This window comes from Geotrypetes seraphini, chromosome 4 (assembly GCF_902459505.1).
Source record: "Geotrypetes seraphini chromosome 4, aGeoSer1.1, whole genome shotgun sequence".
NCBI lineage: Eukaryota > Metazoa > Chordata > Amphibia > Gymnophiona > Dermophiidae > Geotrypetes > Geotrypetes seraphini.
This window is the reverse complement of record NC_047087.1, coordinates 284,099,139-284,114,816: the sequence shown is the minus strand read 5'-3', so window position 1 is coordinate 284,114,816 and position 15,678 is coordinate 284,099,139. Positions and strand designations below refer to the sequence as shown.

Here is a 15,678-nt window from a genome sequence, read left to right as displayed (position 1 = left end):
TGGGTGATAGAAGGAGAAATGTTGGACATGGGGCTGGTGGGCAATAGTGAAAAATGCACATGATCTGGGGATGAGGGAAAAATGTTAAATATGGCAGTAGAGGGAGTAGAAGATGCACAATGGATCTCTCTTTCCTCGTTCCCTGTACACAGGATGGAGACAGGAACCAAGTTCATGGGGACTGAGCTATGGGGATGGGGCGGAGACGGGGTTTTTATTAATTTCAGTCTTAGTAGTTTGCCGATCCACAAAATAATTCTTTTATTTCCGCCGGTCCATAGGTGTAAAAAGGTTGAAGAACACTGACTTAGCAGACTCCTGAGTGTAGGGTGTTTCAGACAAGCCTGCCCTTAAAACCAAGAACCCAAAATTGGAATTCTCTCGTGCTGTCACATCCACCCTGTCAAATTTTGTAAATATATGAAGGGTGGACTATGAAGCTGCTCTACAAATTTCTTCAGGAGGAACTGCCTGTGTCTTCAAGCCAGAGATCTTTTCAAGGTTCCAAAGATTCTTGAGGGACCAGGCATCACCAAGCTTCAGGATCCTGTTCTGCCACAACTCTCAAGAAGCAGTTAAAGACACCAAGTCGTCAGCTAAGCCTCCATGTATCAGAGGGAGGTTCTTGGCCTATTGGGGAGCGGGGGCGTAGATCACTACAGACCACCAGAGGGGTATACACTCAAGTTCTTTCATCCCCTCCCAGACCTTTTTTTCTGGACTATGTGACTGGGAAGCAGCAGCTTAAGTCCAAGCAACAGTGCAAAGGCTGCTGGATCTGGTAGTTGAAGTCCATACCAGAGAAAGACTGGCTCTGGCAGATGCTCGATATACTTCATAGTGCCCAAGAGAGGCTGAGAAGAATAGAGACTGATTTCTAGGCCTCAAAGCCAAAAAGGTGGTCCTCGAGCTTCCTTTGGATAGAGACAGTGTAGTAGATGATTGCTTCAGTGGCACCAAAGGAATTGCTTGCCTCCCTGGATTTGACAGAGGCCTATCTGCTCATTTTCATTTTTCCAGAGCACAAGAAATTGTTGCATTTCCATGTGCTGGAGCAACACTTCCAGTCTGTGACCTTGTCCTTCGGGCTAGCCACAGCGCCATGTACCTTCACCAAGGTAATGGTTGTAGTTGTAGCACACCTGCGCAGAGTGGGCATACAAGTACTTCCATATCTGGACGATTGGCTAAGAAGTCAGTTCAAATCCAAAGGTTTAGCAATTCAGAGTGTTTCAGCTGCTCCAGAAGCTGGGCTGGGTGGTCAACTTCTGGAAAAGCCACCTAGAGCCAACACAGATCTTAGAGTATCTGGGAATCTGATTTAACACAAGGGAGAACAAGGTGTTCCTTCTGGAAGCCTGCAGTGAACTGTTTCTGCGTCGGATATGGATGTTTCAGAGCGAGACTGCTCCAATTGCCTGGCATTATTTACAGGTCATGGGATAAATGGTGGTGACCATTGGTGTGGTACCCTGGGCAAGAGCGCACTTGCATCTGCTCCAGGATTCACTCCTTTTGCATTGCTGCCCGCAGAGGGATGCACTGCAGCAGCAGCTGGCTTGGTCAGCAGAAACTTGTCACAGTTCAGCCTGGTGGTTGCAGCCTCAGTCCCCTTCACATCTCTGAATGGATGACCCTGACTACAGACACCAGCCTATATGGCTGGGAGTCACATTGCAAGGGACGTCCAGTTCAGGGACAGTGGTTCCCTTCTTAGAGGAAGTGACTGATCAACTGCTTGGAACTTTGAGCCATCCACCTGGCACTTCAGCCATTTGGGAGTGCACTGCAGAACAAAATGGAGTAGCACTGAGATTTGTTTACTGCCTTCTTAAAGAAATTCACCCAAAACAATCTAGACCAGGGGTGTCAAAGTCCCTCCTCGAGGGCCGCAATCCAGTTGGGTTTTCAGAATTTCCACCATGAATATGCATGCGATCTATTAGCATACCATGAAAGCAGTGCATGCAAATAGATCTCATGCATATTCATTGGGAAAATCCTGAAAACCTGACTGGATTGCGGCCCTCGAGGAGGGACTTTGACACCCCTGATCTAGACATAGGCAGCAGAAAATTACAGCAATAAATTTTTTTTTATTTTGGGAGATGGGAAGTTTGTTTGTCTTTTGTTTTAAATGTTAAGCAACTAAAGGGTGATCAGGATAATATGTATTTAGCAAATGGAGGCACGACAAATCTTTAAACAACCTCATTCTTTTCAAAGAATATACAATTTTCTACAAAACTAAAATAATTGTGGCAAAATCAAATTATTACTCCCAAAAAATATCAAAGGCTAAAAACTGCAACTCTTTTTAAGATAGTACGTTCTATGACCACAAAACATCACAATGAATCCATCGTTTCTCAGCTTCCATTAGCCCAATCTTTGGCTGAGTTTTTCATAAAGAAAACCTTAAAAATTAGATCAACCATTCAATCATCTGACCAAGCAAAAATTGACAGCTTATCTCCTTTAAACTTCACATCTTCACATATATGAAGTTCAAAATGTTCTAGGTTCAGGATTCCCTCATTATCAGAGATACAACAAACCATCAATACACTGAACTGTAAGGGTTCCTCTGTTGAAATCATTCCCCCTATTATTCTTAAGCGTTATTTTTCAATATTTGGTCCCCAAATACGCAAATTGATTGAAACTAGTCTCACTACAAGTACTGTTCCTAAACATGGAAAGAAGCAATCATCTTTCCCACAATTAAAGACAACAAAATAAGTGCAGCAGAGATCTCCAACTACCGGCCTATTTCCAATATCCCATTTTTGGCTAAACTTACAGAAAAAAAATAGTCTTTAATCAACTCTCTGATTTCATCGAACAAACAAATGTCCCCCATACTAATCAGACAGGCTTCCGTAATCACCATTCGACTGAATTATCCTTGATAGGGTTAACTACTAACATCATGTATCAATTAGATCACCAAAAATCAGTTATACTTATTTCACTGGATTTATTGTCGGCCTTCGATACATAGATCATCAATTATTAATCCATAGGCTCGGCGACATAGGGATCTCCGATCAAGTATTAGATTGGTTTATATCATATTTTAAAGATTGTTCCTTTAAAGTCTAGTTTAATGGTTCTTCCTCTAATACTTTTTCTAATAGTTATGGGATCACACAAGGTTCCATTCTGTCACCTAAGTTGTTTAATATCTTCCTCGCTCCACTCATCACACTAGGGCAATCAATAGGGTTTTCTATCTTTGCTTATGGGGATGATATTCAACTTACTCACCCCATTGACCTGGATAACCCTGCAGATATTTCTTCCATCAATTCGAAACTGAATCAAATCTGTCACTGGTTAAATACAAATATGTTAGCCCTCAACATCAGTAAAACCAAAGCAATGATTTTCCCAGTAAAGAATGGCTTCTCCTCTTCCGTCCCTATTACAATAAACTCTGTTCCTGTTCAAATAGTTACTTCTATTAAACTTCTTGGAGTTATCCTCGACTAAAAATTCTCGTTTCATGAACATATAAGTTCAGTAGTCAAGAAATGTTTCTACCGCCTCCGAATTATTAGATCTCTTGCTACTTTATTAGACCAAACTTCTTTAAATACTCTTATTCATTCGCTAGTCATTTCATGTCTAGACTATAGCAATGCATTATATAAAGGCATCACTAAGAAAGAAATAAAACGCCTCCAAATTATTCAAGATACTGCCATTAAAATCATTTCAAAAGCTCAAAAATTCGATCATGTCACACCACTTTTGATTAACGCCCATTGGCTTCCCATAGATCATCGAATTACTTATAAAATAATATTACTGATACATAAGACCATAGCTTCTGGTCTACCTGATTTCATCAACAGGTTATTAATCCCCCACACCCCCCATCGCACATTACGTTCTTCTAATCAAAACTTGTTATCTATTCCCTCTTTAAGACACATTAGTACCATGCGCACTAATTTCATCACTTGATAAATTTAAAAGTAGCTTGAAGGCCTTTATTTTTAAAGACGAATTTGGAGTATAATAGTCCTTTTAAGGACTTTAATTGAATTTCATTCCTTGCCTTTTCTTATTCATTTTAATCTTTTCTACAATGTATTTCCACCCTTTTTTATTTTGTTTCGGTAAGTTAATGTTTGTCTGTTTTAAATAACTATAATTTGTTTTTAACTTATGCCTTTTTATTCATTGTTTTTATATATTATGTAAAACTGCTTTGAATGTTGATAAGGCGGTATACCAAATTTTTAAATAAACCTGAAATAAACATAGGAAGTACATAAGAAGTCAAGCACGAAGGAGCACATATATGCCTAGAAAAGCATCAAAAGGTGAGGGAAAATAATTTCACTGCAGCGGAGTGTGATCCTGGGGAACCCAATGCCCCTGGTAAACGTATTCCACTAGGGACCTAGAAAGTACCTGCATTTAACATGTACAGCGATATAACAAATGATTAATAATATTAACAAACCAAGATTCTGTCAGGCATTGGCCTAATATTGAGCAAGCATAAGGTAATACCTAGCTAAGTAAAGACTGGGAAGGTTAATTGGAAGAAGGCTAGGTTCTTTGAGATGATCTTGAATTCAGCAAATTAACCTCTTATAAAGGCAAGTTTATTCCAGTGTAGGGGAGACTAGTCCCTAAATGAGCAGCAAAGTACAGTTTCAGTTTTGATAGCAATTGCTGAGGACTACCACAATAAACAGTGTAATGAAGATTTAACAAGGTTTGAGGAGATACGAGAGATCAACAGCGATATTAAGGAAGATTTGTATCAGAAGTGACTTTTGGGGTGGAGACCAGTGCTGCTGGCTATGCAGTGCCCCTGTCCTTCCGTTTCACCTTTCTCCCAGCCCTTATTTAGTTAGTTTGTCAGTGCTTACTCAGCCTTCACTCTCAGTCAGTTTTCGGGATTACCATGATGACCACACACGAGACAGATTTACGTGTAATGGGTTCTTTAATATACAAATTTATCGCATGCATATTTGTTATAATAATTCTGAAAACTCGAAGATTTAGGTATGGCTCTGAGACACAAGGTTTTTTGTTTTTAAGCAGCGGTTTTTAAGGCACTAAATGTCAGCCCTATTACTACGGCTGCTAATTATTTCTATAGCTACACAGCGCTGTACAGAACATCCTGCCCGCTAAAACGCACGTGCCGGGGGGGGGGGGATAGTTAGGAAGCCTAAATCGACAGCTTTGTTTTTGTTTTTAATTCGGAGCTCTAAAATTCGTGTCTGTAATAATCGCAAAGCCCGAATCCCCAGGAGCTGGCGAGGGCCGATGCTGATTCGCCCCCATTACAACAGTCCTCAGGGACAACGGAGTGTAACATAGGAAATGATAGCAGGCAAAAGACCCAAATGGTCCATCTAGTCTGCCCAACCGTACCCTCTCTTTAAGTTACTGATTTTAATTTAAATTGTCCTTTTTCCTAGCGATTTCTGGGCCAGAAACCCAAAGCTCTGCCCGTAGATGAGCATAACTAACTCGCTGAACAAGCAGCACAGGAGGCAAACGAATAGTCTTTTCCCGCCTACAGATCTAGTCGCACACATGGACTCGTAGCTGCCAATCCGTCGCCACTTTATGTCGTCTCCCAATAGGAGTTGCGCTTGCTGGCGGGTCTGAAGTAGGTCAAGATGGCGCCTTCGAGGTATTGTGTTCCTGGTGAGTTCGCCTCTAAAGTTAGTTTTTTCTCTGGTTCTGGACCGAGGAGCGTGAGAGTTATGTTTTTTGGGTTGTTGTTTTTTTTTTTTTGTTGTTGTTTTGTTTTTTTTAAAATAATGCTCCGGAAGCTTCATGCTGGGGTTTAGTTAATAAAAGAAAATTTGGTTTGCGTTGAGATTCAGGAGCTGGAATCTCTGGCTGTGGCCCTGGGCCCAGCGAAGGCTAGTTTAAATGAAGCGGTGGACTAGGGAACTATATAAAACTCCTCAAATCAAATTCTGAACACAACGCCTGGTTTAAAAGAAATAGTACAAATCTCACCAAAAGCTGCATATCTCCAAAGTAAGTAAGGGGGGGGGAGGCTTAGGAGGTCACTATAAATTTATTAAAGAATCCATTACAAATTCTAAAAGAACTGCAGTTTAATGGGGCGTTCAAATTAAACAGTCTCAGAGAGCATTTTAAATAGACTTAAAATAACAACAACCAAAAAAAAAATCACAAAGGGAAATTATAGTTTTTAATACATGAAAATAAAACCAACCTGACATAGATAAGATAATTTTTATCTTAAAAAAATTAAGGAAATTGATTGATAAGCAAATAATTTGATAGGCACAGCTTTTGCACTAAAAACCTTTGCTAAATCAATGATTAATGTTCTTAATCCAAGACTATGTTTGTGGAATGCTTTGCCAATGGGCATTGGATATCTTTCTGGGGTTTTGCAATTTAGAAAACTGTTGAAAACATTTCTGTTTGAATGTAGCTATCAGTGATTTTACATCTGAAATCTGTATTTATTTAGGGCTCCTGGTACTAAACCAGGTTGGAGCTTTTTACCACTGGCTAGTAATGTAAATGCTCCCATGCTCATTCAATTCCTATGAGTGTTGGAGGAGCATTTGCTGGCCCACAGTAAGAAACTCCACTGCGATTTACTAATAATAATAACTTTATTCTTCTATACCGCCACAATCTTGTGACTTCTAGGCGGTTTACAGTCAAGAAAGCTGGACATTCAGCGAGTTACAATATGCAGATATTATTTTTTTAAAATTAGGTCTTGCATTGTAATTTAGAGTTCCTTTTACAAAGCCATGGTAGAAGCTGCTGCTACAGTAATCGCTCCAACGCCCATAGGGATTTAATGAGTGTTGAAGCATTTGCCGCGTTGCATCTGCTATTGTAGCTTTGTAAAAATGTGGGTGGGTTAGTGTATTACTATGAATGTTTACTGTAATTGTACCCTGCACAAAACTGGAGGATGTAACAGGCTATAAGTTTTAAAAATAAATGTGGGGTCAGATGTAAAAAATGTTTTTACTTACACTTTAACATGCTAATTCTCCTTTAAAATTGCAATCTAAAGTAAGAACTTCACTACTGCTATGCCTGAGAGATGGGTTGGTGTCATGGAGTAAGGCTCCTTTATTGTATCAAGATCTAGATGGCTTTCCATCATTGATGGAACCATGGATTTTTGCTTTATATTAGAAAGTTCTAGAGGAGAATGTTGGTCCATTCCTCTATGAGCTGAAGCTAAGCTAAAAGTGGGTCATGCAGCAAGATGATCCTAAATGAAATCTACTGCTGAATTCTGAAGAAGAAGATATTTTATGATTTGGATTATCAAAGTCAAAATCCCAACCTAAATCCTATTGAAATGTGTAGCAAGACCTGAAATTAACTGTTAATACAAGCAAGCTCTCAAATGTCCCAGAGCTGAGATAGTTTGATGTGAAACAATGGGCCAAAATTAATGTAGCTGAAGTTATTGCTACTCATGGAAATGCCAGTTATTGTATGAAGAGTTCACGTATTTCAGACAAGTATACTTACTGCTGAATAAGTAATCAAATATACCCTTTTCTTGTCTGATTTATTTATTCAGTGTGCTTATCTCTCCTATAAAGGTTTTAAGGTAGTGCATAACAAATGCCTAAGAATTAGCAAGCTATTTCCTTGGTAGGATCAAGAGTGTACAACTAGAAATTAGTAACACAACACGCACCACAAACTCTGATGCCCAATCTGACCCTATCCTTACTGACTACTGCACAGTATATGAAATCTGGGACACTTTTGAACCTCTCACTCAAAGTGAAGTACTCTCTCAGCTAAATAAAGTGACCACCAAAAGCTGCATACCGGACAAATGCCGTCCCCACCTGTACTCCCACATCCCAAATGAGCTTATTCTCTGGTTGGTCTCACTACTGAACAACCCCCTAAAAGCAGGTCAACTACCCACAAGAATGGGTTGCATTGCACTCGCCCCAATTCCAAAAAATCAAGGAGCAGACCTAACCTTACCATCTAATTTCAGACCCATAGCTGGAATACCTCTGCTCATCAAGTTATTCGAGGCGTTAGTCTGTACAAAACTCAAAGCCTACATAAATAAATTCTCCTGCCTACATCCTTCTCAGTATGGCTTCAGAGCCCAACCCGGCACTAAATTTTTACTACTCACTCTAACCACCAAAGTCAAACAAATGTTGAGCACTGACCAACAGTCAATTCTCTTACAATTTGACACATCTGCTGCATTCAACTCAATCAGTCATGAACTTCTACTGGCCAAACACAAATGAACAGAGTCTAACTAGAACAGTCCTCAGCTGGTTCAAAGAGTTCTTGACCAACCAAGGATACTGTGTATGGAAAGATGGGTCCTTCTTTCAAAGCTGGAAAGCTCTCTGTGGTATGCCCCAAGGGTCCCCACTCTCTCCAGTACTATTTATATTTATGAGCACCCTAGGCAACCTCTCCTTCAGTGACGGTGAATGTCTACTGTACTATGCAGATGACATCTTTCTCCTAATTCCTCTCAATTGTGATGCTAAGGATGCTTCAATCAAAGTTTCCAATGGCATTGAAAAAATCTACCATAAAAAACTCAAACTAAACACCACCAAAAACAAAGCTACTCTGGTTCCATTATACCACACAGCCTGTCCCCACTACCCTATCGCTGCCCTTGGGCACAACGCTAAACTTGGAAAAGACTTCCAAGGTGCTAGGCATTCTGCTTGACTTTACTCTGTCCTATGAACCCCCAAATCTCCAACCTTTAGAAAAAAGCAACTAAGACTGGTCAAACTTACTACAACCACTGCTTTACTATACTAGTCCAAATGCTCACCCTAAGACAACTCGATTATTGCAACACCCTATATGCTAGCATAATCTTTTCTAATATGTGTAAGCTCCAAATAATTCAAAATGCTGCAGTCGGATTGATTTTTGGCTTTTAAAAATTTGACTCCCCCCCCCCCCCCCCCCCCTGTCCACCTACTGCCGACAACTTCACTGGCTTCCCATAGATTCTCAAATTAAACTGTCCTGCATTACCTTTGTTACCAGCACTCCTGAACAAATAATCCACTTGTTCTCCAATTCATCCTTCAGAATCAGCAACATGCACCAACTGCTCCTCCCATCATCCAAGGGAGTGAAATACAGATATTCAATACCTTATTCACCTATGCAGCCACAATGACCTGGAACAACCTTCCCACAGCCATAAGGAGTTATCTCACCTTCAGGACAAAAAAAGCTTAAAACATTTTTGTTTGATATATTCCTTACTAGTCAGTGACTCGGCCTCACTTCAGTGCTAAGAGCCATCTGCGATTGTTACCTCTTCTGACTCAAATGTATACAACCCCCATTCTCCATTTGTAATCCATGAATGCCTTCCCCTCCACTGTTTTGTTATTTTGCTCCCTTCTATGCGGCCATTACCTTCTCCCCGCTTCCCTATCTATTTGCAGCATTGTATATTTCTCATTGATTTGATGTATCCACTATTTCCCATGCTTCATTATGGGCTTCTTAACTGTAAATTGCCCTGAACCGGTACTGGATAAGTGCGATAACAGAAATTCAGATTAGAGTAGATCCTAATTTACAACCACAGACTTTTTCTTAGCACTGTAGAGCAAGCAGTAACAAGGTTGTGTTAAAGCAGGCTTTAGATCTATGTTCCAGGTTTAATGTTTCGTTCTTTTTACTCATTCAGAGTTAAAGACCTGTTCATTCAATCACAATATTGTAATTAATCTCTGATCCATTAGTCATGCATTTAGGCAGTCTTGAAATTTATTTTATTGAATTTAGATTTAAATAATTTGACTTTTGATGCTCTATCACTAATTTTCATTGGTGAAAAAGACCGTCATGCAAACATCCGAGCAAAATATATGGTATTAAAAAAATGGTAGGAACACATTGACAAAGTGTTTTTCATAGGGTTGTTAAGACTGGAGCAGATTAGAGGGGGTAAGGAAGAGAAGGGCTGATGGTTGGACACATTTAGAGGAGGGAAGAAGGATGTTGCAGATTTACCTATAAAATAATCCTAGTAACTTCAGTGGGAGAAACACCAGGGCATAATCATTACCTGTACTTTTCTGTTCTATGGAGTGTTGAGACTTAGTTTAAATCTGTATTTTCTTCTAGGAGAAAGGCTATGTAACATTGAAGAGTGTTCTGCTGGCAGTGGGACCTATTGCAAGCATGGCTATGTCTTTGCCTCGCTATCAGGATATCTGGTTAGGAAAAGTGAAAATGGAATGGTAAGGCAACAACTCTGAAAATATTTGTTCTTAAAATATGACATTTAATGTAGTTAATGTGACTTGTTTTCTGTAACAAGTGGGAAAAGTATGCATACGAGATGGCTCATGGTATTCTTTCCAGTGCCTCTGCATGAAGATGCATATGCATGTGTAGGGGTGTTTTCTCCTTTTTCTTGTGTTCTACTGTGTGTGGTGGTAGGAGGGGATGTGTGTGTGTGCTTTTTGTGTGTTTGATCAAAAGAGATGAATGGGGAAAGCAGTTTGGCAGGTGCAGTTCCTTAATTACAATGTTACAGTGGCCAAATAGTTAGAGCTGCTGTCTCAGCAGCACCCTGAGGTTATGGGTTTGATCCCAGCACTGCTCCTTGTGACCCTGGACAAGTCACTTATCTCTCCATTGCCCCAGGAACTGTAGCCAGGACAGATAGGGAAAATACTTAGAGTACCTGATTACTATTCAATGTAAACTGCTTAGAATACAAGCAGTATATAAATAAAAATCAGTATATGTATGCAGCAGCTTCTCGCATCAAAATGCATTTTGGAAGGAGTTCCTTTATTTTCCACCTCCCACCAGATACAGAAACTTCCCTTTTACAGCACAGGAGCTTTCTCCAGATCACGTCCTGTGACAAGATCTGTCTTCTAGTCTTCCACACCTCACTGCCTTCTTATTGACTGTATCCTACCTACAGTCTCTGCTGCTTGTTACAATAGAAGCAGGTAGGGCAGGCTCAGTCACACCTTGGGCTCGGACCCCCTTCTAACCTGAATTGCATCCATTAAATGGCTGGCAGGGATGCCAAAGTCTTGCTAGCTAAAACATTCCCTTCAAGTTGCTCCCCTCCTCCTCAAGCTGCAAAGGCAAAATGTGACCACAACAGAATTTAGTATTTCTGTGGTGCACTTAAAGCCTTCATTCTACTCCAAACTGTGCGGAGGTCTGCTACTTTCTCTGCTGAGCTCAAAATTGTTCACATTACAGTCCCTACTAGACTTCTGAGACCACATCAGTTCTGCAACACATTTTGATTTGTGACTAGGACACAAAGTTGGGAAAAGAACTCTGAAAGGCTATTGGTTCAAATGTTGTGAAAACTGAAACAGAAGGGGTTTATAATGTCCTTTGTTATAACTAGACCCCCATGAAGGAACAATGCAGGAGGTCTATTGGTTGTCAGTTTGACTTGTTAGGTTTATATTATGGAATTTGTGATAAATTATAATGCTGTATATGCAAAATAAAATATATAAATAAAGGCCTAGGAGAAAGGGTACTTGCAGTTAATTTTGCTCCTTTGGCTATTTAATTAAGGGGTTCCTTTGCTGCAAACAGCAGTGGCTTCAGTAGAAGGTGGTTTCCAGGGTTGTTCAGCTTCTGGGTAAGTGTTCCTTTAAGTTTTCTTATTTAGTCGGGCACTCATGGTTTCCCTTTCACTTTTTCTTGGTGGCTGAGGCAGTTAAATGTTGCTCCCAATGTGGGAAGTAGCAAGCAGTGTTGGGAAAATGTTCTGGGGATGTGAAAACTTGATTCCAGAGCACAGGGCACCTTTTCCTGATGACTATTTCTCTTCTTGTGTTGAGGAACTGCGGGAATACTTCCCTCAGTACACTGTTGGAGATGTGAGTTTTTCTACCATTACTGTGGCTGTGTTTTCTCAAACACAAGCAGCTTCAGAGGCTGACAGCCAGCTTCAGTCTTTGGTCTTTATGATGCCTTTCTCTTCTGCATGTGCCTTTTTAAGGTGGTAGTGCTGCTGTGGATACTAGAGAGCTTTTTTTCTCTGGAGTTCATTATTCTCCTTATTCAAGCTTGTCTATTGAAGCAATATCCTACCTCTATCCTATTGTTCAAGGCAAGCTGGATAAACTCAAATTATCTAAAGTGGATGCTTCCAGTCAAGGAGGGCATAGCCTTAAAAATGTACAAGATAGAAAAATAGTCATCATTGAAGGTCTCCTTTGTGGTTTCTGCCCTTTCCCTAAAGGTGGTCATTTGCAGCTCTTATGCTGCTTGGGCTTGCCTGAGTTAGGTTCAGCAAGCAGATGCTGTGGCAGATTCCAATTGTTTTCACTCTCTGGAATTTCTGAATATGGAGATGGATCTCACTTGTCTAACTGATTCATTATATAACCTAGTCAGAACTTCAGTGAAGCAGATGGTGTTGGCAGTTACTGCCTGGCATTTATTATGGCTTTGGCACACAAAGCTGCTTTTCAGAAACTGTCTTCTTTTTGGAGAAGATTAGAAAAATTGGTTAAAAGACCAGGGGAACTTGAAGACACCAGTTGCCTGAGGACAAACCCAAGTCCTCCTTTCAGTGTGCTCAATTAAGATTTTGGTTGAAGGGTAGAAAATGCTTGATTGAGCTTCAGCTTCCTTTCAGAGGCCCAGATTTCAGCAGAGACGGCCCTTTTGTTCAAATAAATGACCTTTCTCCCAGTGTGCTCAAATTGCTCCCGCAGCTAGACCTTCACAATGATGGGGAGGGGAGGACATCTCTCTCTCTCTCTTTTTTTTTTATGAAGAGTGGACAAGAATTACTACAGACCTGTGGGTTCTCAAAATTATCAGAAAAGATTACAAATTAGAATTCTCTCCACCCTTCACTTACAGGAGTTAGGGCGGTGGTAGCGGTACGTGCTGCCAAAATTGGACTAGACTGTTACTTCATTTATTTTGTGGTTCCAAAGAAAAGGGGTTCTTACCACTCAGTGAATTTCTGATGTGGTCTTTGAGCCAGCACAGCCATTTGTTCAGAAAAGTGTTAAATGCTCCATTCAATAGAGCACAAAAGGAAAGACTGAGCCATCTAACTTCAGAAAGTGTTAAGTACCTGACCAGGGTGGATAACAGGATGTAGGCCAGAAGACCAAATTCATCTCTGAACTACCCCAGTCTGAACAATAGAAGCTCATTTTTGTGTTAAATGCACCTATTACAAAAGAAAGGACTAAGCCAATCACCTTCAGAAAGTGTTACCCTATAATAAATAATAAACGGTTTATATACTGCAGGACCGTGAAGTTCTATGCGGTTTACAATGATTAAAAATGCTACAAATTGAGTAGAATAGGCAGGTTAAAACTAGTGAATAGCAGCTCTAGAGATCAGTTATTGTGGGAAAGATTGTACAAATCAACTGCCTAAGTACTTCAGGAACAGATTTGTTTTAGGTGTTTCCTGAATTCCCCATAAGTATTAGCAAGCATAAGTAATTGTTCCAGGTCTTTACCCCATAATGCTGCTGCTGAGAGAAGATGTTGATGATGACTTTTGATTTACATCCTCTAGCCTGTGGAGTTACAAAGTTCAGGTGTGAGCTTCTCTTATGTCTGTTGGTTGGGAAGGAGAAAAGGTCAGTTATATATTTAGGGGCTAAACCGAATAGTACCTTAAAGCAGAAACATCCGAACTTAACTTCACACATGCCTCCATCGGCAGCCAAGGAAGGAGTCACATGGTCAAACTTTTTCAACCCGAAGATCAGTTTGACCGCTGCATTTTGCACCAGTTGTAATTGTTGCATATTCTTTTGGGTAATTGCCAGATAGGCGATATTACAGTAGTCAAGTTGGCTCAGTATAAGGGATTGAACTAGAATTCTGAATGATGAAGCATCAAAATATGCTCTGATGGACCGAAGCTTCCAGAGAGTAAAGAAACCCTTTCTAACCAGAGTCCACCTGGTCTTTCATGGTTAGGCCCTGGTCCAGTATTGCACCCAAACCTTCATAGTAGGTTGAATAGGGTAGCTAAGATTATTGATGCACAGTGATGTTTTTGTATCAAGCGGGTGAGATGAAGCTACAAAGAATTTTGTTTTTTCTGAATTAAGCTTCAATCTGAATTCAGTCATCCATTGTTCCATCAAGTCTAGTACTTTTGTTGCCATTGGAGTAACTTCAGAGAGAGAGGTAGCAAATGGGATAATGATCGTAAAGTCGTCTGTGTAGCTAAATACTTTTATCCCCAGCTGGGTCAGCTGTGCACTTAATGATGACATGTAAACATTGAAAAGCAATGGGGATAATGGTGACCCCTGTGGAACGCCAGATGGATTACTCCAGGTGTTGGAGAGATTGTAGTTTAAACATACTTGATATGTGCGGGACATAAGGAAACCTCAGAACCAGTCTAGCACCTCTCTGATACCAATTGCATCTAAGCATTGTAACAATTTCCCATGGTGTATAATAGAAGGTGTATCAGTGGAACAGTCTGCAAGATCAAACAGAAGTCCTTCACACCAAATTCACCTCCGGGATTACAAGAGCCCTTCACACCAAATTCATCTCCAGTAAGTCTGCAAGATCAAACGGAAGCCCTTAACACCATTTTAAACTACTCAAAGAAGATTCAATCAGATGACCTCATCTGCCTAGAACAGAGGAAAACCACTCGGACATAGATTCACGCCACTTTCAGCAAGGACAAGTAACAATACTCTGTATTGGGACACCATTTTAAGCCAGTGTAATTCAGTCATGACATCACCTAGAAACAGAGGGAGTTGAAAGACTGCTCTATGATTGGATGTGATGCCCTGTCAGCCTCAGGGGTGGAACAACTGCTATGCATCATGGGTCTGGAGACCTAGGATTCTATTTTTAAAACAGGTTTCAACCCAATAAATATTAAGTGGAATCCTTTCTCAGGAGGGAAGATGCTCCCTCTCCCTCTAAAACCAGCCTGGATCAAGCTACAATTCTCTCCCTGGATCACCATATTGCAATATCAACCATGTGCTTAGCTCTCCAGCTAGGCCATGCGGCCTTATAAGGACTTTTCAACCTGCATTTGTGAGTAAATGTAATCATTTAATCTTAGAGAAATTTTGGCTAGTGTAATTCTATTAATTCTTTGCTTAATGATCCTACTGCTTCTACCGACTTGATTGTAATTTCATAATTGCTCTAAAAAAAAAAAAAAAACTTTGTTTGCTTATAAATGCTCTGAGTCTTAGCCCTTGAATAAATATTCATATATTATATATTTAATTATTACAGAGCTAAGTTTTAATCAAGCGTGCTAACCTTCCCCAAATTAATAGTGCTTTATAAGTTATATTCCTCTCTTGAGAGTAAGATAGCTTATTGGTGGAGTTCCATCCATTTAATAATAATTTTTATAACAATACAACATAACATAAATATTTATTTATATACCACAGTTCCTTGTGAGTTCTATGCGATTTACAAAAGAAAATTGAAACAGTGACAATAAAAACAAATTACCTAGAAATTACAAAATTTTCTTAAATAAGTTAGGTTTTGAATAATTTCCTGAACTGCTGGTAAGAGACAGAGGTAAGAACATAAGAAGTTGCCTACGCTGGGTCAGACCAGGGATCCATTGCGCCCAGCAGTCCGCTCCCGTGGCGGCCCATCAGGTCCATGACCTGTA

At 40.1% G+C, this 15,678-nt stretch overlaps 1 protein-coding gene across 7 annotated transcripts in view; it reads left to right on the top strand.

The window, feature by feature from the left end:
• The first annotated feature begins 4,818 nt into the window (after positions 1-4,818).
• Positions 4,819-15,678, top strand: part of EXOSC1 (exosome component 1) — a 47,109-nt gene continuing 36,249 nt past the window's right edge. The window contains exons 1-3 of one of the 7 annotated variants that reach the window (XM_033940248.1): positions 4,819-4,957; positions 5,454-5,685; positions 10,153-10,268. In XM_033940248.1, the coding sequence (XP_033796139.1) occupies positions 5,658-5,685; positions 10,153-10,268 (144 nt within the window). In that variant the 5' untranslated portion in view covers positions 4,819-4,957; positions 5,454-5,657. Of the gene's footprint in view, positions 5,032-5,185; positions 5,686-5,807; positions 6,028-10,152; positions 10,269-11,586; positions 11,654-15,678 lie in introns of those variants that run through there. The other 6 variants (XM_033940246.1, XM_033940252.1, XM_033940251.1 and 3 more) reach the window with 6 other exon arrangements.